This window comes from Tinamus guttatus, unplaced genomic scaffold (assembly GCF_059628265.1).
Source record: "Tinamus guttatus ecotype Peru unplaced genomic scaffold, ASM5962826v1 Tinamus_guttatus_pri_ptg000246l, whole genome shotgun sequence".
NCBI classification, from domain to species: Eukaryota; Metazoa; Chordata; class Aves; order Tinamiformes; family Tinamidae; genus Tinamus; species Tinamus guttatus.
Window position 1 is genome coordinate 4,577,381 of NW_028288780.1, and position 21,675 is coordinate 4,599,055.

A 21,675-nucleotide genomic window follows, 5' to 3' on the forward strand; every position below is an offset into this window, starting at 1 on the left:
TATCATTGGAAACTGAGAAACCCTGCATTGGGAAAAAATACTGTTCAATGATATTGATACTTCATACAATACTCTATGAATATTTTCCATACTTGTTGCTGTTAGAAGTATGTAATTTTGTATTTTCAATATTAGACATTAGGTGAAAATTAAGATAGTACCTTCGCTTTCAATGCAACTGTCTCCAAGCCCTGAAAACATTTCTGGGAATACTTCCCATTTGTTGTAATCTGCCAGCAATTTATCACTTTCAGATATGAAATAGAAATATCTTGGATGTTCTAATGAGGATAGTTTTGGCCACAAGACAAGTGGCTTTGAAAGTTCTTTTCCTTTTGTAATTTGCATTTATTTTTGTACCTACACATTTTTGTAGCTACCCAAAATTTATTCCTATCAGTCCTAGATCAGTTATTCAAATAAAGGGCTGTAGTCTGGTGGGCTCTTCTGCTGCCCACATGGCTCCAACAGTAACTCCCCACCTGAAGATGTGATGATTTCCTCCTAGAAAGACAAAAACAATTAAAATAAGACTTACAGATGTCTAAATACGTGCTTGTCTTCTAAAAAAGCAACTGATAGGAATGAAAACCATAATTCAACTGTAACAGGTAACCAATTACGAATAAATGCTTGATAAAACGTACAGAGCAGTAAAAGGGTCCTATTGACTATACATTTCTTCTTGATTTTTTTTGTACTTGTGCCATTGAAAATTTGTGCTAATATTAATTAGTGGATTCAAATACATTAATACATTAAAAATACATTAATACATTAATGTGCAAAAAAATCTGTGATTTGAACTACCTGTAGGTTGCTATGCAAAGGGAAAGAAAAATTTTATAGGTGACTAAAAGAGAAAAGCAATATTAAAACATGAAAAAGATGGAGAAGGAGATATAAGAAGATAAAAACAACCTACAGTATCAGAAAGAGTGCTGCCTTTTAGTGACAGTCTGGCGATATGAAACAGGAGTCAGAGGTAAGTAATTCAGACCCATCGAAATTCACTGAAAACTCATAGTAAATGATTCCCCTAAGACAGCTGTAAATAATAAGGAATGACTCTTTGCACAGTTTTTAAAAGAACCCTTCCATATTCTCTTTTTTTTACTATTGTGCCCCAATGCTTTTGTCTTATGTTTTTGCATGTTATGGCCCTCAAAGGCTGAAAAATGCTGAAATATCATTAAAAGTTCTTTCTTATGATATTTCTAGTCCTATTTTGCAGAGAGAAGAGGCTCAAAAAGTTTTAGCTCTGTCAGCTCTCAGGCCATTTTTTAAAGCAGGCATCGCTTGTAAGGATGTGGCACAAAGGTTACACAAATACATGCTCAAAGCCTGAAAGAACATGAGAAGCTTCCTGATTCACGGCAGAAAAAAAAAAAGGCAAAAAACAAACAAACAACAAAATAAAACCCCAAACAAACACAAGCTCTAAGTGTTACACCTAGGCCTATTGTAGAAACATATTTATATATCTAAACAGACGCACATATTTTTTCCCCACTATGCTTACTTCTACTTTCCAGCTTGGTTTCCGATTACATGGTTCCTCTTTAAATTATTAATTCACTCCAGTCATCTATTGATCTCTGCCAGCAAGCATTACCTTGTGAAAATCAATAAGATCTGTGAGGGTTGCGTGTCGGTTTGGATCTACCCCCAAGAAGCTGTAGAAATCCCCCGAAGCGTCAACCAGAAAGTGTTTGAACCCACTTTGTTGGCGGTAAGACAACGCGTAGCCCCAGATCTTCTCACTGACTCGCACCAGGAACGATCCCTCTGACTTATTCATTAACAGCTCTTCTGCCTCCTGGCGGCTGATAATACCTGCAAGAAAAATAACCCTACAGTCATGTGGATGGCAGCTTTGGCAGACCTTAGCAACCAATGAAGTAACACAGAGCAGTGGTGAAACTAAAATTGTATTAGCTTCTCAAATGCGCTGGTTTTAGGAGAGGTTACAGCTACAGAGATCACTGTATTTTACTATATTGTAATTACTACCCAGTTTTGAAAAAAAACTGTAAGAGTTTTGACAGAGAGCTGATGAGGAAAAATTACTTTTTAGAAAAGTGCATAAACACAACTAAGCCACCAAACAAGTGACTTCTGTACAAGTGATCGTTTAGCTGTACTAACATGGTTTGGTGTTACAATTTCAATTTGTAATACCTGGCTGATATTGTAATTATATTGCAGTACTTCTGACTGAGTTCTTAGTGTTGTTTTACAGCTGTTTTACACATCATAAGAAAGGAATATAAAGTGCCAGGAATTTGTTTTTGTACATACATATATCCACATGCACACAGAAAGAGATACATGTAGACACATTGAAGCACAAAAATCTTGTAATTAATAGAGCTGCTAACAGAGATGGATATGGTAGATTATCTGTTCAATTTCTTACATTTATAGGGAATATTGTTACAGAGTAAAACAAGAAACAAGATCACAGTCCTTTTGGGATCTTCCAGATTGCATCTCAGAGTAATAACCTCCTGTAGTTAAAATCTCTGTAGCCGTGGAGTAACAAAGTACTAACAAAAAGAAAAAAAAAAGGATTGGATATTGTATTTGCTGACCAGACATGAGCTCATCTTTACAGTTCATGATGAGTTATGCACTTTGCTCCAGGACAAGAGAAGCCAAGAGTCACTTGAGGCTTCTTGTACATAGCTGTAATCCTGTGATCCGATGATATCCTACGAGCTAACCCCTCTGAACAACAGATCAGGGAACAAACTCCTTCCCCATGCCCTAATCGCCAAGTGGTTGTTTGATAGATGAATTCATTTCTTTGCTGTGTGGCAAATACATTTTTCAGGTCAAAAGAAACATCACAATTGCAGATGTGCAGAGCAAGCAAGGGATAAAGTTTAACAGAAGGGAGCTTTCAGATTTCCCAGTTTAGTCATCTCTGTTAGAAAGATCATCTCTCTTTTTTTCTTTTCTTCCCTTCTTTCCTTTCTGATTCTAGGGCATAATATTGGACCTGCCATAGGGACTTCTGCTTGCAAACAGCATATAACATAAATTCTGAAGTACCAAGGAAAAGGTGTGATAAGAATTGCACTCAGCACTGAGCTATGTTTTGCCATCCACCTAGAGTGCTTGGTTCCAATTTGTCTGGCTGGGGTAGAGGACAATAACCTTATGCCTCATAATTACCTGCAAAATACTAGATGCTCACTTTAATCAGGAACAGATGTTGAATTCGTGAGGCCATCCTGGATGTGTACATGGAACATGTGTATATACGTATACGTATACGTATATGTACCAAAGTTCCTCCCTATGAAGCTAAATTTCTCAAAATAACCCATGTAATATTTAATGGAACTGTTTATCATTGAAGAACCTACATGCATCCTAGCGAACATTCCATGGAGTTCAAGTCCTGAAAGCCATGTTGGTTTTAGTTTAATGATAACCATATCCCAAGGATTACCAAATAGTACAAAGAAAGGTCTACCTAAAAGACCAAATTGTGGGATGCTCTAAGTCGGTATGGAAAATTGTGCCTCTAGGAGGCATTCTAAGGGACTAAGGGGATCCAGATCCTAAAAGCAGGGACTGTGTCATGTGAGAAAAGCACAGTACTATTTTCTGGAGGGTATTATATCATTTCTGTTCCAGACATGCAAAACAGGTAGCAGACATATGCATATGCAAACATGCATATGTTCAGAAACAGCATGCAGCTATCAGATGACAAGGTCAGTTACTGCAATTTGCAAACTGGAAACAAATTTACTTGTTGAACAACAAATTGTTGAAAATAAATCTTGTTCAAATGAAAGACCATACTAGTATGATATTATGGGAAGCAGCATCATTAAATGCCAAAATCAGGTGTCATGTGCCCAAAAGAACTAAACATTGTTTAAGAAATCAAATCCAGTCTTCTCTCAAATTGCCTTCATTTGAATAAACAAGAAAAGGACTTAGCAGTGATGTGATGATTGCTTGCTGACAAATCTCTGCTAGAAATAAACTTAGACGAGGTAGTTGCAACAAACTCATGGCAAACAACAATCTGAGAAAGGATAAATACATAGTTCCGTCATCAGCAAACACTGCATTAATTCCAATCATCAGTATTTATACTGCAACTGTAGATTAGAAAGTGCTGGTAATTTGGTGGCTTGATGTTACAGGTACCTATTCTCTGAGTGAGGTGAGATGTGCTCTGCAATCCTAGAGAACCAAGTGGCCTAGACTATTTGACAACTGTCAAAACAGAGTGTTTGTAAGAAAACAAAGTTTATATTATATGGTGAACGCCATACTTAGGATTTTTCCAGGGTTTGGAAGACCACCACTATCAGGCATGAAATACCAAATAGATTTAGCATTAATTAGTTTAATGCAAAACAATCTGTTCACCTCCTCTCAACTCCCGCCAGTGGAGCTAACACACTGCAGGCTTCAAAATGACGTTTCTTTCTTTGCCAGAGCTTATTTTTTCCTAGACACTTTATATCATTGAGTAGGTGGGAGGTGCTACATTGCTCGTGGCCAAGTTCTTTTCGTTTTAATTCTCTTTCCTCCTAAAGATAGTGTAATTATTTATCAACCAACTGCTTTCTTCCCTTTTTCTCTCCTGATACTGTTTGCAGTTCATGAGAACCATCCCCTTTTCCCCCTCCCCCTCGTTCACTCACTCGCTCTACCACCCTATTTTATTTTGTTTTTCTCTGGTTCAGTTCTTCAGCTGGTGGAGATTGCTGTAATGAAAGCCGCCTCTCATCCTTTCAAAACATGATACTATTCTCAAAGCAACTAGAAAAAGAGTGGCACTGCTCACTCCCAAGACAGCTGTGAAGAAATAAACAACATCTGTGAAATCCCTACATGGACATTTTAAATTGTTTGAATTGAAGTCAAGAAACTTTGGTTTCCCAAGGCTCTCGGGTAAGAGGTTTAGAATCACCAATTGTCTTATTTGTGCTAGTTAGGATATTAATTAGAAATATTATCTGGAAAAGAAACCTCTGATGCTTTGAAAGCAGTTTTTCCCCTCTCTCACTCTTACTAATCTCTTAAAACAAACAAACAACAACAACAAAAAAAACAAAATATCATCAGTTGCTGCAAATCTGCCCTGCTCTACTGAGTTCGGGTTATTGCAAATTTATTTGTGCCAGCTCAGGGTCTGCACACAGAATCAAAAGCAGCAGCTAATTCAGGGAAGAGCAACTTTTGAAAAAAAAAATCAGGTAAATACATACTTCATTATTCAATCTACCAGTATGATCATTTGAGCTCCTCATATGACCAAGTGCATAACAGTATATATATATTTTTTTTTTTTCCTACCCCACTGAAACTTGCATAAGCATCTACTTGCATCTTCTACCTGCCAAGCAAAATAAATTGCCACAGAGAAAACACACTATTGTTGTCTAAAATGAACTAGAACCTGTTAAAGTCCAGGTTTTGCTTGGGATAGAAGCAAAGGTGTAACTAACTTCCCTTGAAAGCACAGAAGCACTATCATTAGGGCTTAAGTGCTTGATTTTTATATCTCCCCAAATTCCATGTGTGCATCTGTCCCATTACATACTCTATGAGTCATAATTATCTACATATCCACTTTAAACATTCTGGTGTTGCAATACTTAGAAATGTAAATGTATTATAGTATAGGCAATAACAACAAATGTATTATTAGGAATATAAACAGATATAAATGGATATTTTGGTTTCTGGGGCAGAAAATAATTTTTTTTTTACTTTAAAGACAATTATTTCAAATCATTGGAAAGGTAGTTAATAATCATCTGATCTGTTCATAATTGAGGGCTTTTCAAATACCGGATCATATGGCAACTACAGGGTCCACTGTGAATTTAATGGACATAGCTGAACAGCTGAAAAATCTTGATGCTACCTTGAAGTTTACAGCAGTCTGAGGACTAAGAGGATACTGTTTTGAAATACTATGCAGTTTGGTAGCCTTCTCTTAGCATTATACTACATACATCCTTGGCTAAAACTCAGGAGATGAAATATATAAATATTTATTAAGATAATGCTATAAACAAGCATAAATCCAAACTAGAAAATCTGATAAAGTTTGCCAAAAAGGCAAAAGAATGTACTAGAATTCTAAGATTATTTAATTATACAAGTAAAGTTAGACCATGTCCTTACATTGTACAAATCAATATATAAAAACTTGTTGTTATATGCTTTTTAGCAATCACTTATCCCTCCATCATAGAACGTAGCTATTTGCTTACCTGATGCTTTCTCTCACATTTCTCTCTCATTTCTTCTTCCTATTTTTCAGTTTGACCCCAAAAGCTGTAGTGTGTGAGGTTTCACTCACGGAACAAGTCTCACAGTTATTGGCATGAGTAAATGTTAATGGGAGCATTCCTGCTGAAAGGACTTTCGCAATTATGAAAAGCTTTTTACTTCATGCAAAATTGAACAATTTTGAATGTTCACAGGTAATCAATGAATAGGAAGAAAGACTCATCCTGTTTATGTATCTTAGGATGTGTGTGTGTGATCTAACTAGGGAAAGGTGTGATTTAGGAGAGCAATCAAAATTAGGGGCAAGGTCCAAAAAATACAGGAAAACAATTGTAAATTTTCTGTTGTTTTAAAAGGGACTCGATCAAGGCCCACATGCGTATAAAAATAATCTTGGTAGCCATTACATGAACAATTCACAGGCTAAACTTTGTAGAAACACATTATGTTTGCAGCAAGTGTAAACAGTAAGTAAATGAGTAAACACGAGGAATTATGAGGAGTTAGCAGGTAACTCCAGATAAGGAGTGTGTTTGTCCAGCTCTACAGCCAGCTCTAAACTGTAATTTGAATGATAGTAATAAAATGGCCTAAGGGTTAGAAGGACCAATGTCCTCAGCACTTCCCACCTTCTTTTTTTTTGAACTGAAAAACTAAGCTGGAGAGATATACTAGAACTATACCAGTTGAAATGTAATGTTTTCCAAAGGGAAATAAACAAAAAGACTAATGCAGGCTTTTCCAGAAAATTCCAAATCCATTCCATTTGAGGTTTAATTTGAGGCTGGATCACCCCTCACCTCATATAACAACTGAAACAACTTGCGATTAAACACCATAAAAAACAAATTTGTACGAAACAGATTGAGGTAACTAGGATGTTTTTCATCAAAATAAAAAGTTCTGATTTAAGGGGAGGAAAATACCTCATAGACTTTTCTGCCTACATTGTTTTTATTATGTCGCACTTGTGATATGTTCATGGAACAAGGAAAGTGTGCAAGTAAAAATTCCCTCTAGCAAGGAAGAAACTACAAAAGCTAATAAGAAATGGGAAATCTGTCCTATATTGCTTTTCTAGGAAAGAATAACCTCATCCCATTCATCCAACTAAAAATAATTGGCAAATACTTTAAAAATATGTAGATTGGATAATATCATAAAAATCACTGTTGTGCTTTAAATGTAATAGTAAAATGGAAATAGCCAGTACTTGAGCCTACAGTAGCCATTAAAAGAGAGTATGAAATCATAAAGCAAACTGTGATTGCACCAAGCTTAAGTACTAAAATCTATTACTAGACTAAAAAGCAGCAACAACAGAGCACAGCAGCAAGAGGAGAAAGTTTAAGGATTAAAAAAATAAAGATTTAATAAAACCCTTAGCAGTATAACTCTCTAGGCATGGGAAATGGTCAGTATGTGTTCTCTATATACACTCAGGGGCACAGAAGAAACCCAAAGTATTCCAAAAATAAACTGTTACAGCTACTTTGTCTATTTTTTCTTAACTTGGATGCAACGTTAGCACAGGGCCTTGGCTCTCCTGAAGAATCCCCTGCTCTCTCTACAAAACGGTTCAGGCTGGGTAAAGTTGTTTGTCAGCCTGCATTAGTATCCTGAGCTGGCATGTATACCAGTTGCTGGAAGTACAAGAACACTAGGTTGCAAGTCTAGTTGCAAATATTGCAAATCAGAATATGAATCTAATGGAGGGAGTCAGATTTCTGAGCCACACTAAAGGAACATATATGTGAGGAACAAACAGTAGCTAATGTAACAACCAAAGACGGGGAACAAAGGTCGAGAATAAATCCTACCTTTTTAGGTTCTATATTAAGGTGAGGGAGTAAAGGTTTGAAACTAGTGTTAAAATGCACAACATCAACACCCAAATCTGACCTAGGAAAAGGAGAAAAATCCAGCTCCTTCAACCAAGCAAAAGTATCAAAAGCCTAAAAAGAGGGAAGGTGAAGTGACTGCTTCTCTGCAGTGTGAGAACCCCAGCACCTACCATTTATGCTCTCAAGAAGAGCAGTCTCTACATCTCCAGAAATAATAGCTTCATCAGCTTGGCTTTTCCAGCTCTCTCCCACAGGGAGAAGTCTATATTTGAACTCTCAAGCTGACTGAACAAAGCTATGGGTGTTCACTGAGGAGATCACAAATCATCTATGAAAACTATGTCTAGAATGAAATCTTTATGTTATCACCGAGACCATCAGCATCACACACAGTTTAAATGATTTTGTTATCATCTAAAGTGGTTTATGGGCCAATCTGCAACTGAAGTAACAAAAGGATGATATACTAAACCCAGGTTACACTTTGTAATCTCCCCAGGATTACACTTTGAGTAGGATGCAAAATTAAATACACGCTCAAGTATTTGCAGCAATAGGATATTAACAGTGTCACTCTATTAAAAACATTTCATCCTTCCCCTCTCCTTCCCTTTAAGGTCACAATGCTTTTTGCAGATGGTGCAAAAAAACAGTAGTGAAAGAAGAGATCAACAGTATTGTGTGAGAAAATATTGTGTGAGAACAACAATGGCCAAGAGATAACAATAGCTCTGCCTCAGCTATTTCAGACTAGAGCAATAAAGACTGAAAAGCGAGGCAAGGGAGTAAATCAAAGACGGCTGGTAATAGAAACAAAGCTGTTGAAACTACTCACCATCTGCTCTTAATGCAGGATAAACTCACATGGGACTAGATCTTCAAAGAGCTCTGTTCCCATTTAGGCAGCAAAATAAATGACTTTTTTAAAAAAACAACAACAACCACCACCGCACAATCCCAGCATGTTGAGTCTTTTCAGAATCTGGCCACGAATGTCACAAAAGCCAAAGGGTCCTCCTATGAGCTCCTATGAAGGGCTCTTCCTACTTATAACTGGAGAGAACGCCAACATTTCATGCTGGGCGGCATGTTGGTAATCTGATATAAGTTGTTAGCAAATAGCAAGCTGTCCACAACCCTTATTGAAGAAGCTATTGCTAATAGACAATCTCTGTGCTGATAATGGAGAAAAGAGGTGCAATAGATTACAAAAATACAAGCCTAAAATGCAGTTAAAGAAACCAAAACCTTCCTGTTTGTGTAGAACTGCAATGAGAGGGATGCATAAAAAGCTGGGATGGATAAAGAAATCAAGAGGTAGCCTGGATATCTGAGGTAGAGTGGCCATTTCACAGACAGGTTATGCAAGTACTCAGGGATATGTAAGGGGCTGCCTCCTTCTTTGAGCTATACTGGCAAAGAGAAAACATGAACCTCTTGGGGGAAACCTCTTCTGTGTTACAGGTACACACCGTGTTTGTGCTCAAGCTGAGCAGCAATGCACAGAGCAAACGGCTGGCGCAGAGATAAATCTGTGCTGTGTAAAGGTGAGCAGAACTCCCATGCCCATTCTTCATCATTCCTCTCCTTCACAGCCATCCTCATAGATTTAAGATATACACAGAACAACACATCTGTGAATCTCAGCTACTTCCCCAGTGGGCCTGGCTCAGCATGGAAATAATGCTCTAGGCTAAATACAGCTATGTATAGAAAATCAAGGCCCAGAGGAGTAATGTTTTTCTGATGGCAAGGGATCCCTTCAGGCGAGGATGAGACACATTGATAACGCAGCATGCCCTAAATAAGCTCTTCTTGAAGACTTATATTGTGCACAGCACTATCCTGCGCATGAGAGAAATTCGCCAAAGAAAGGAATCAGGTAAAAATATAATGTATAATATAGATTCATCTCTCTGTTCAGCCCAGATAGAATAAAGAAAAGTCAGACCTCAGAAGGTTTATTTATTCTTGGTTCCCTAAGGCTGCGATTCCTTAAAGCAATTAAAAGCCTATTGAAATTCAGCAGGAGAAAGGTGCCTTACTCCCCAAGGGATCTTTGAAAACCCTGAGTAATGCAGTTAGAAGAGGCATCTTCCTTCAGGTTTACAAGCAATCAGATGTGTTACATCCCTTGCTGCCAGTATGGCTCACAGTTAATTCCCTATGCACCCTGCCGACACATACCCCTTAATTGTTTCCTTGAAATTCATTCTATATCCTAACTATCAAATACTGCAAACCCCCCTTGTACTCACAGTCAAAATATTTACACCATATTCACTAGCAAGCACAGCAGCACATAAAAGACTTGCATTACTTGTCTGAATACACCACTGGTATAATAGAGCTATAAATTTGTCTACTAATGTCTCCTCAAAGCAGAGTGTTGGTTTCTTTCATTCCTTCCTTCCAGATCAGCTTATAGAATGCATTAACCAGGAGAAAAAAAAAAAAAAAGATTTCAAACCAGCTCTTCTGGTTTTTGTGTGATACTCCCTGTTGCCTATTGGAGATATAAGAGGTAACGAAGATCTTTTACCTCTTGTGCCTCCCAGTTTCTCACATATTCAATGTCTTGCATTTTTTTTTTAGAAATGGGCTCTTCTGAACTGAATTTCTCCTATTATACCTCTGCTAAATTCCATTAATTTTTGTTTTCTCACATCTTATCTGAGCAGCTCAACACTCACAATTTTGAAATACAGAACCATTAGCCATTCCATTTTCAGTAGTTTCTACAAACCAGACTTTGTAGGTTACTGTCTATGACTTGTTATTACTAAAATTTCAGGGACCATCATGTTGCCTTGTTTGCACTGACCCAAGTTAGAATCTTACGTTCTTGTAAAGTCATTTGAACATCAACAACAGGAAGGTTCCAAGCACCTACATAGAATGCCTAGCATAAACAGTGCAAATATTCTTGATCATTATGTTTTCCTCTATACTGCTTAGATGACTGAAAAAAATGGAAAGTTAAAAAACAAGCAAATAAAAAGATAAATCAATAATACTTGTGGGTCTGTATAAGCATCCTAGATGCTGTTTCGGATAGCTGACATTCCTGCAAATAGTATAGAAAAACATACTAATGGATGTGCCCTTAAACTCAAAGACAGATAAAACAGGCTTGCAGAGGAAACATCTGTGCACTAATCCTAATAAGGAACTTTGTACAAATACTGTTCCTGTAGGATGTGTTCACCTCCTCATGATAAATATGCAACTGAACTTTTATTTCTATTTTGTATGAGAAAGTTAACTGTATAGGCTATTTATAAACTTTTGTGATATATTAATGATGTAACATACATAAAGCAGATACTAAGATTTTACAGTATCTTCTGAAACACTACAATATGCTTAAGGAGTGAAGCCCACAGAAATACCTCACTACAGCAGTCTGACAAGGCTAGAAACAGAACAGTGCAGTAATACAAAAACGCTGCAGAGCGGAGCAGCTGATTTAAGCTCAGATCCTAGCCCAGCAATCAAGAAATAAATCTGTTCTGGTACAGTAGTTTCTGATATTGTGTTTTGTGCAAAATTGAAAAGCTTGGTAGTTTTTTAGTTAGCAGCCAATATTCACCAACCTTTCTCCAGGCAGACAAAACTTGCATTATGACAAGTCTTGCAGGCTGCAGAGGAAAAGGGGGAATTATCGCTCGTGGGTATCATGTGGAAGCCCCCTCTCTTAATCTTGTCACTCATTTATATTACCCAAATGTAGCACTTACATTACTTAAAGCAATTGACAAAATAAAAAAAAAAAATCACAGTGAGATTTTGTTCACTTCAGATTTCTGTAAAAGGCTGAAGCAGAATTCAGTGTTGAAGTTCTTTGTAGCCCCTTCCTGCCATCATTTCAGCCCATTCTGAAGCATCACTGCCAGACTAGACTTCAGCAGGTCCATGTGGACCTGGGAGAGGAAAAGAGAATGGACTAGCATTGCTCAACAGCCCGGGCTGGGCTGGCATTCCTGCAGAGTCGACATTCCCACAAGCCACTAACGGCTAATGCGGCAGCACTGAGGGAGGTGCAGTTCTGAGCACACAACATTTAGAAACGTGTTGAGAACTGGCGGGTATTCTTTCTGGAATCAAAAGTTCCTTTAAAACAAGATTTTAAATAATTGTAAGTAATTTAAAGTATTTTTTATATAAAAGTAGAAATGTTTTGCGATTTAAATTATCAGTCATTGAAGACATTTTTAAATATTGAGGTATATGTAGTGTTGCATACAACTATGATTTGACATGCAAAATGCATTTAGAAAAAGTGTAAACACCTACTCACTTGCTTAGTGTGTATAAATGCTACCATTTCCCACTTTCCTTAAGTGGAAGACAATACGCATGAAAAATCACAGCTGTTTAAACTGTATTGTCAGTCTTAGAGGATTATTTTGAAATAAATGTCTCATTATTGAATTAGTGAAGAAGTGTCTACATGACATGTTTATAAAAACCAGGTATTTAAATGCTTCCTTTAGAATGTGACTTCAAGTATTACAGTTGCCCAAACTGGAAGAAAAAAAATATTGTTTTTATCCCAAGGAAAAAAAAAATCAAATAAAATGTTAGTCTTAAAAAAAAAAAAAAAAAAAAAGATTGATGATCCAAAAAAATTTTGGGCTTAGTCACTGAAAACATTTCATAATATTCTTAAAATATTTTTGCTCCAGCTTTTTTATTTTAAACCATTTTTAATTATAAGTTAAATGAAATTTCAAAGCAAAAAATTGCCATTCAAAAGGAAATGTTTTCATTTAAAAACTGACAAAAGGTTTTGGGTTTTTTTTTTTTATTCATCACAAAAAAAAACCCGCAAACAATTTGTGATTAACGGTCTGAATTTCGATTAAAATTTTCAAAATAAAAGTGTTTCACCAGAAAATCTGTAGAGAAATCTAACAATCATCTAAAGAAGAAAAAAGACTTGTTCCTTTGGACATACAGGAACTTCTGTCTCATAAGTATGTAGATAACCTTCTAACTAGGAGGACAGATAGATCAAAAGGAGAGAGGTTACTCAGTCCTTTAAAAATAGTACTTATATGACTAGCTCTGAAATAAGCATTACTGACTGGAGTGTGGAATACTTTACAAAACACACACAATTCCATAAACACTAGTTGAAAAATAAATGCTGAGATTTTAATAATGATGCATTTCTTCAATTCTATTTTATTCTATTTCTATTCTTTTCTATTTAGCACCTCTGTTCTACACATTTTAACATATTACTTAGGGAGCACTTTTTCCCTGAGCAAGTACCCTCAAATTATTTTGACATAAGAAAAAGGCAATATGCTAAAATCAATTGTATATGGTTTCACTAACAGGTGTAAAGTAAAATCAAAATCATTTGATTTTGATATCCTTTTCTTAAACTTCTGAATTGTGAATACATGGGTGCTTGGAGAAACCATCATTTAAGTTTGCAAATGCAGACTGCAGATTCAGTCTCTTCCCTAACCAACCCCTCTTCTAATGACGTGACCGCGTTTAAGGCTGTAAAGAAGGAGGAGCAATAATGCATGCTCCTTAAGAAAAGCCCACTGTGGTTACCCCAGCACTTATATGCTCTATCATGTACATACCACAGCTAGAAGAAAACGGGATTTAATTCGCTTGGCCTGAGGTCTAAGCTGTGACATTATACTGAATAAATGACTTAATAAATCAGTGTAAGCTCTGGCAGAGTAGTCTGGTTTGCTTTTGCCTCTTGTCTTGTGCAGTCATTTATTCTGGGGCAGTTTTGCGATACATTCTACCCATTTTTCTATCATGTAACTGACTACAGAAAAGAGAGCGATGAAGAAACAGGCCCTTGTCCACACAGGCTGGACTGAGACAACCAGTCTGATTTCATGTAGGCTATAAAAAAAAGCTTCCAATAAAAATAATGAACTACTGAGAGTTGGAACGTAACATGATTTTACATCAAAATGAACTGATAAGACTAACATGAAGCACAAGTGCAGTTTTTCTGTGCCACTATTTCCATAGCTGTAAATACCTACAAACATGTCCACCAGACTTACTAAATGACAAGAAAGAACAAGTTATGTAGATAATAGGAAACTCATAAACTTCATAAAGTCAACTGAGAAGTAGCAAAATGAGCAGTAAAAAGAAACTGTAATCATGAGTTCATTGAACTGGGGGCTGCAAGATGCAGAGGCTGACTACAAAAACACAAATAAAAATGAAGCAGAACTACCTGTATTTTATGGGGCACTCCCATAAAATCAGAGCATCACCAAACCACAAACCACACAAGAAACCCAGGAGGAAGAACTGCCCATTCAGCCGTGTGCTAAATTATTAGAAGCCTGCAATTTTTAAGGCTTAGAACTTTGAGAAACAAAACCAGCAGGTGCCACTTTCTTTCTGTGCAGATCCATACATAGCTACTATTGTGCAAATGTCAAAAATTCTGTGAACAAACATCTTGAATAGTGAAATACAGCACACCTTAGCAAAACAAAGAAGTTGTGTAGGAAAGGTTTTGTAATTCTACTAAGTAACTATAAATGGATGATAGGGAGGCTAATCATATTTTTGAGAATTAGGACTGTTCAGAATCTTCCGGAGAAGTCTTCCTGGTGTACTGCTAATTTAGCTTCCTTTACGTTATTCTAGTATTTACTTGTCATTCAACACCCTGGAAATGTATTATGAATATAATATCATTAATTCAGTGGTTTCACTGCAGGGACATTTGCCCAATGAATGGGCACTGAAACATCCACAAGTTAACTGAGTGGCATGGTAGTAAACAAAATATTGAATTACAGCCTCTGACAAGTTGCTAATTTGTTGGAGTTAGTGTTTTCCCCAAGCCCTTTTATATTCACATGCCCATGCTTTTTTTTAATTTGCTTTTCATGGGAGGATATTAAAGTTAGATTTCGATTCTTCATGCCCCCAACCAAGACCCAATAAGCCTCTTGTTCAGCCTCTAGTGCCACAAGGAACAAATTTGTCCTATTAGACTATTGTTATAGATTTGGTCCACAGAACTTATACAATCTGATGCACGACTGTGAATATACCGAGTCAGATCGGCAGAGCACTGCAATCACATAACTCAGCTGGCTTTTCAACCACCACAAGTACTTGTGAGCATAATGTACATAGGCCTTCTCATCAAACTTTAATGAGAACATTTTTGGTTGTAAAACAGCCATAGAAAGAACAAGAGTAGCTGAATGCATTCTCAATTTGTTTTTAAAACAATAAAGAAATTTTAATTTTTACAAAAATATCTCCTACACTCCAATATAACCAGCTAATCCCTCTTGTTTTCATAAACAAACAGATCCAAAATGAAAGAATTTACACATATACACAGATATATTTGCATGCCCATGATGGTCTTAAAAAAGCATGCATCTTACAGCTTACACAGAACATTATACCTCACAGATGCTGAAGAAACTATCAAGATATATTTTCTTTCTGTAAAACTCAATGATAACCTCTATCATAGTAAACTATAGTGACAGAAGAGCTCATTCAAAAAAAAGAGCCCTGAAATTCAAATTTTACAACTAGACTTAGAACAGGTAACTGGCCAGAAAATATACTGTGCTCTTTAACTTCCATATGTCTTTGTCATGGATGAAAGAAAATACTTTTGCGTTGGTCAAATATATTCCATTTATATATGGTTTAAGAACTGATATATTTTCTAGGTACGATATCAATCTAATCTGAAATCTACTGACAGTTGTAGAAATCTTTCAGATAACTTCACTGGACTTTGGAGAAATTTTTCCACGCTGGGATTTTTTATTGCTAAAAAGGATTCAAATTTAAATCATGCTGTATTTTGAGTATTTTCCCATATACAAACTAAAACAGCAGCTCCACAAAGATTTCTACAGAGAAGTTTGACTGAGTTTTCTGTATTCAATTAAGAAACTATACTTTTCTTTCCAGCTCAAGGAAGAATAACTCGGGCGTAATATGGGTAACTGATTTTTTTTTTTCCCCACACACTTGCCTAGATTTGAGAACTTCAAGCTACCTCTGTTAGTTACTGTGCATTCCATCTGCTTGCTGCATTCTTGCATATTGATTTAGTGCAATGTTCCTGAGGGATAGCTTTAATCACTCAATAAGGTGAACCAGACACTAAGGCACTGCTGAAAGTCAAATGAGAATAATATTAAGGGATGGTAAAGCCTTCACACTGAATGAGAGGCAGTATAATAACCAAGTGCAGCTCATATGATGATCCAGATTGGGTTTCCTCTGGAGTTTGATCCAGTTCTCAACTAAGCCAGCACAAATGCTCACTAAATGGCTGTATTTCCTACAAACACTTAAAATAAAATAAATGAGGTAGCAACGAGACTCAAACTGACAGCAAGATGATCTGAAAAAGCTACAGAGAGAAGAAAACAGAAAAATATTATTCAATTTCTAATATAAAGTCTAGCATAAAAAATCCTTCATTTATCCTAAATCTCATCAATAGGACTATTCCAGTTTGCAAGAGAAGATCTGGACACAGACTGCAAGCACACAGAATTGTTTGGTGCTACTTCCACACTAGGCTCTCCTAAAGCCCCCACACCCTGCCAACAGTAGCAAGGTTGAGGGAGAAAATAGGACAGAGCTGTTGTGTGGCTGATGAATTATTATGTTTTTTATTACCTTGGTTTGAAATACCTATAAATGTTCACATCTTACTTCAAACCCAAAGAATTCTTCAAAGGACACATGCACAGTTGCAACTGTTCCATTTGTAATCATTTCACAGAAGCCACCTTCATTCAAATTTCCTGCTGCATTTAGTTGTAAGAAATAGTGGTAATATCAGTATGAGTGTGTTTCGTGAAACTATATATGATTTAAATCTGTCTCCTCTATCTCATTGATTAAGGCTAATTGCAGGTGCTAACCTGGGATGCAAACATAGGCTGTAATCCACGCAGAACCAATGCTACTTGGTGTGTTAAATTGCATAGTTCTTTTGGAGTCATCTTCTTAAAAATTGGACATTTATGAGTTTGTGATATGACAGTCCCATTCACTGAGCAGCTTGCAGAAAGATCGGCTGATCTTTCTGAAGTCCAAGAAGAAAGGAAGGGAGCTGCCACTCCTTTTAATTTTGGCAAACGAAGGGAAAATTTATTTTATAAATTTGCACAGTCATGTCCTTTTCCCCACTACATAACCACACACCACACCTGCAGGAACCCTCTGGAGAGGGCACGGAAAGCTCCTTGTTTCAAAGGAGCTGGCAGACTCATAACTTGTCAGCTTTTGTCTGGAGGCTGGATCAATAGTGCCTTGGTTTCAATACTTTGCATAGCAAGATAACAGGATCAGTGTGATGGCATCTGCTGGAAGATCTGCAAAATTTCCTGACCTTGAATCTATGCAAGCTTTTGCTGTGCTTTAAACAGAAACTACTGCAGGCAACTTAGCCTGGTGCAAGCTGAGAAAAGATCTGGAAGCCAGGAAAATGTGAAGTCTACTAGTGTAACTGTGCACCCAAAGTAACAAGAGCTGGACGCATGGCTGGTAAATAGCTAAATATGGGCTCAAAGCAAGCAGAATGCCTGCAGGTCATCCAAGAGCAACAAGGTTCTCTACAGGACACCTGCAGTATGCTACAGAGAGGCATGTGCAGATTGGGCAACATCCCATAGAGTATTTTAAAAAATGTGCATCAGCTGACCATCTTGTACTGCTAATAACTTAAGTGCAATTGGGGCATAGATAAACTAACTAAAACATACACGACAGAAATCAAAAAAAGAAACCATGATCCACTGTCTTAGCCACGGACTGCAACACATATAAAGGGGATGCGCAGCTCAGATTCAAGCTGTTGGATGGAAACCACTCTGCCTTCTCTTCGGTCACCATAAACAATCACAATTTCTTCTAGCCCTAGGACAACCAAGCTTTGTAGATGTTAGTTCTTTCTACTTTCAGCTGATCTGCCTTATTTTGTCTAAAATGTATGCATTTTAAGTCTTTCTAGATGATTTCTTCTAAATATCTCGTGTTCTTATATCACTTGTTTTTAAACAAGTGATATAGCATTTACAAACATGAACAGCAGTGCTTTCAGCTCAGAAGTATCTCTTTTCACTTTATGCAATGTGAAAAAAGTCCGAAAGAGCTGCAATAATAATTTGTCACCTACATTCTAGTTCAATAGGGGAACAGATCATGGGAACATGAAACAGTAATGTAAATTTACAGGTAAATAGACTAAGCCACCACTATGCCTATTAAATGAAATCATAATTGCTTACTATTTCTTGCTTTATAGGAGCACAAAAAAAAGGAAAAAAAAATCATTAAAAGTGTTTTGGATAAAGGAAGCAAGGAGTTACCAGAATGCAAACCAATTTTAGTTTTAACAGCAAAATATTTTCTCTTATGAGATTAGTGAGTTCCCCTAGAAGTAATCTTTATGAAAAAGTTGATACATATTTTTCACAAATAAGTAGAAAACTCTAGCACAACTTGAAAGGACACAAATTCTTTCTCATCTAGGAGAACTTAGAGGGTTGTTTTTAGTGGTTTTTTTTTTTTTTTTAATCTAACAGTGCAATATATAGACCCTGCATCTGACCCGTTTGAATCCTTGGAACTGCCAACATTTTGTCAAACTTATTTCCACTACTGTGGTCACACACTCTTTATAGTCTCTCTTTTTTATGCTTTATAAGATCTGTTTAGAAAAAAGCATATTTATCTCATCTACATCTTCAGAATATAGCCTCCAGTTAAGGAGCAGACAAGAAGGACAATGTATTGTAAAAGAATAAGAAGCTCATTTCACATTAGTAATTAGCCTTTTTACATTAATTATTCAATTGCCTCATTCTACAGTTTCCCTGCTGTTCTTTTGTGCTTCCTTTCTCCTTGCTACGTGCTGCAGCTCACATTACCTCACTTTGATACTCCGTTCCCTTCCAAGGAAAGGCATGAGTCTAAAACATTTATTTTGTTTGCTAATAACCTGTCTGTGTAGACACTTTGGAACTGTAATGGCATTAGAAAAACAATTCCAAAGCCTTCAAAAGAACTGACAGACTAAAACAATCCTTATGAGCTAAGCAGAGCAACCTAGTACATATGAAGGATCATCTTATTTCAAGAACACAGCAAAACCCTCTCGTTTCTTAGGGAGAAGTTGAGAACTGAATTAGAGCAGATGAAGCATTCGAGTTTTGTCTTACGTTGTCTGACTTGACTGGAGATATCCTTAATCAAATACTGGCATCGACCATAGGAGCCAAACATTTAACTCCAAATACTGTGCTTCTTTGAAAAAACACTATCAGATCTGTTTTGGTGACGTGAAATGCCGTATATCATCTCACAGTAAATAACTGATAAAGTCATTTACCCGCGGCTATTGGCATATCCATCCATATAGAATATATATAACACTGCAAGCACGAACTAGTTCTTCTATACTAATCCGATAAAATTATGTGTATATATATTACTACTTATAATTGCTTACAAGTATAATTATAATATGATTACTATTTCAAGGCTGCAGTGCAAAAACACTGAGCCTGTTACCTGTCCTTCAAGTGCTGGACACTTGGATTTTCCAGCCTGATTTGTCTCCTTCAGTGAACAGTAACCACTCGGTAGTGCAGAGGGCTCATATTCATCCCATGCAGCTGCTGTGATAGGAACACTGTTCACCCCTGTGCCTGAATCCAGCCATGACAAAAAGCAGAGGACCGGCAGCCTTGCAAACTGATGTGCTCTGCGTCACCGCGGAACAGGGGGAGCGGCGCGTGCTTCCCCACTCAGGCCTAGCAGGACGCCTCCGATCCATTTGCTAACACAACACTAGCTGACAAGAGCACAATTTGGCATCCAGACTTCTTCCATATCTGTTCTTACTGCTAAAATTCCCAGCAAAGGTAACATTTTTTTTTGAGAAATCCGTATGGAACAGGAGTGATAACTAAAACTGAGGATAACCTATTTGTTACTGGTTACCTTCATGATTTTGTATAGCACAAAAGCTGTCAACCTGTGTTGATGTGGGTCTATCCCACCACTAGTCACAAGCCATCAAGTCTATGAATATTCTGAACTGTTGCCAGGACTGCACCAGCTCTTTCTCTCTGAAGACAGAGCAGACAGTAGACATTGTTCTGATAGCAGACTATTGTTTCAATAAAGACAGTAAGACATGGTCTAATCTGTATTTGTCATGCCAAAAGTCTTTCTTTTTTCTGTTTGCAGATAATTAGTCAAAATAAATTTCACTATGATTTTTTTTAAATCTTTCATTTTATCTTTATGCATTTTCTTGCATAAAATAGAGACCCAGAACTGTCCTGCAAATGAATGAAAGCTAACAGGTACATTGCAAATGAGGACTTTTATTTTAACAGCTCTTATTTCATTTAGGTGTTCTCCAACTCCTTTCCAGATGCTTCTGGAGCTCAAGATACTTTGGATACCAAGCTTTGCACAAAGCTATTAATTAGATGCCTCTTTCAAGGCCTGTGGAAGAAAGCAGAAAAGCTCTCACAGAATTTAGAGGTTTTTTTTTTTTTTTTTTTTACAAGATCGTGTATCTTTTTCCCCATAAAGTACCTCTCAACAACAGTTCTGGAAGGGAGAAAAAATCCCAGACCCCCTGGGGCTCAATTTACACAGGCAGAGAATTATCTGTGCACTTTCTCAAACACAAGTAAAAGCTACATAATGATGAAGTAATGAATTGGAAAATAGATCATTAATATCAAAAAGGTTGTATTTCTGCTGGACAACACTGGCTTCATGTCTTCCTAAAATCCGTTTATTCAGTGATTGAGAGCTTTTTCTTCACGGGCAGCAGAAGAAAAAATGTCCTTTTCTATTCAAAGTAGCAAAGTATTGACTTTTAGATATTTTTCAAACCAAACCATTGCCATACTTGCTTCCCTCAGCAAACACTACATACAAGCTATATTTTACAAGCTGTATCTCCAATAGTTCAGCTATAGCCACATACCCTGCGTTGTTGCTGTTGGCAAACTCGAGAGAAGACTCAAGTGCTCAAAAATAGAAGACTTTTAGCAATATTTAGCCTTAAATCCTGTCACTTGACAATATCTGATTTGTAAAACCATTCTTACTATTTAAGCCTGGCAGAGTTTCTTCCTAGAGAAAAAAAAAAAAAGCAGTTTCTTCTCGAAAACAATATTAGCCTTTGGAAATTAAACCTTGATCTCCTGACACCGACAACACGATATTGCTGAGCTGCAAATGGTCTTTTCTGGCTCCTCTGGCCTCAGACTCACTCAGCTTCTGCTTCTCAGCATTTTTCAGTCCATCCTTCAATTTGCCCTGACCAGCTCCCTCACAGTGTGGCACTCCTCAGCCAGGAGCTGCACTGCCACTTGACTTTTCCTAATTAAATACTTCTCAAGGAACCACACTACTGCAATTATATTTTAAAGGTACAACCTCCAGGGCAACTTCTTCATGTTTCTGCATCTGTGATGTCAGCCTCTGGACTCTCAATCTTAAAGCAAGTAGAGATCTGATAACATTA

The 21,675-nt window shown here is 37.0% G+C and overlaps 1 protein-coding gene across 1 annotated transcript in view; it reads right to left on the bottom strand.

Moving 5' to 3' along the window:
- Positions 1–312: 312 nt before the first annotated feature.
- Positions 313–21,675, bottom strand: part of SH2D4B (SH2 domain containing 4B) — a 53,390-nt gene continuing 32,027 nt past the window's right edge. The window contains exons 7-8 of the mRNA XM_088526454.1: positions 1,616–1,836; positions 313–504 (exon numbers count right to left, since the gene is read on the bottom strand). Of these exons, the coding sequence (XP_088382580.1) occupies positions 412–504; positions 1,616–1,836 (314 nt within the window). The 3' untranslated portion in view covers positions 313–411. The remainder of the gene's footprint in view (positions 505–1,615; positions 1,837–21,675) is intronic.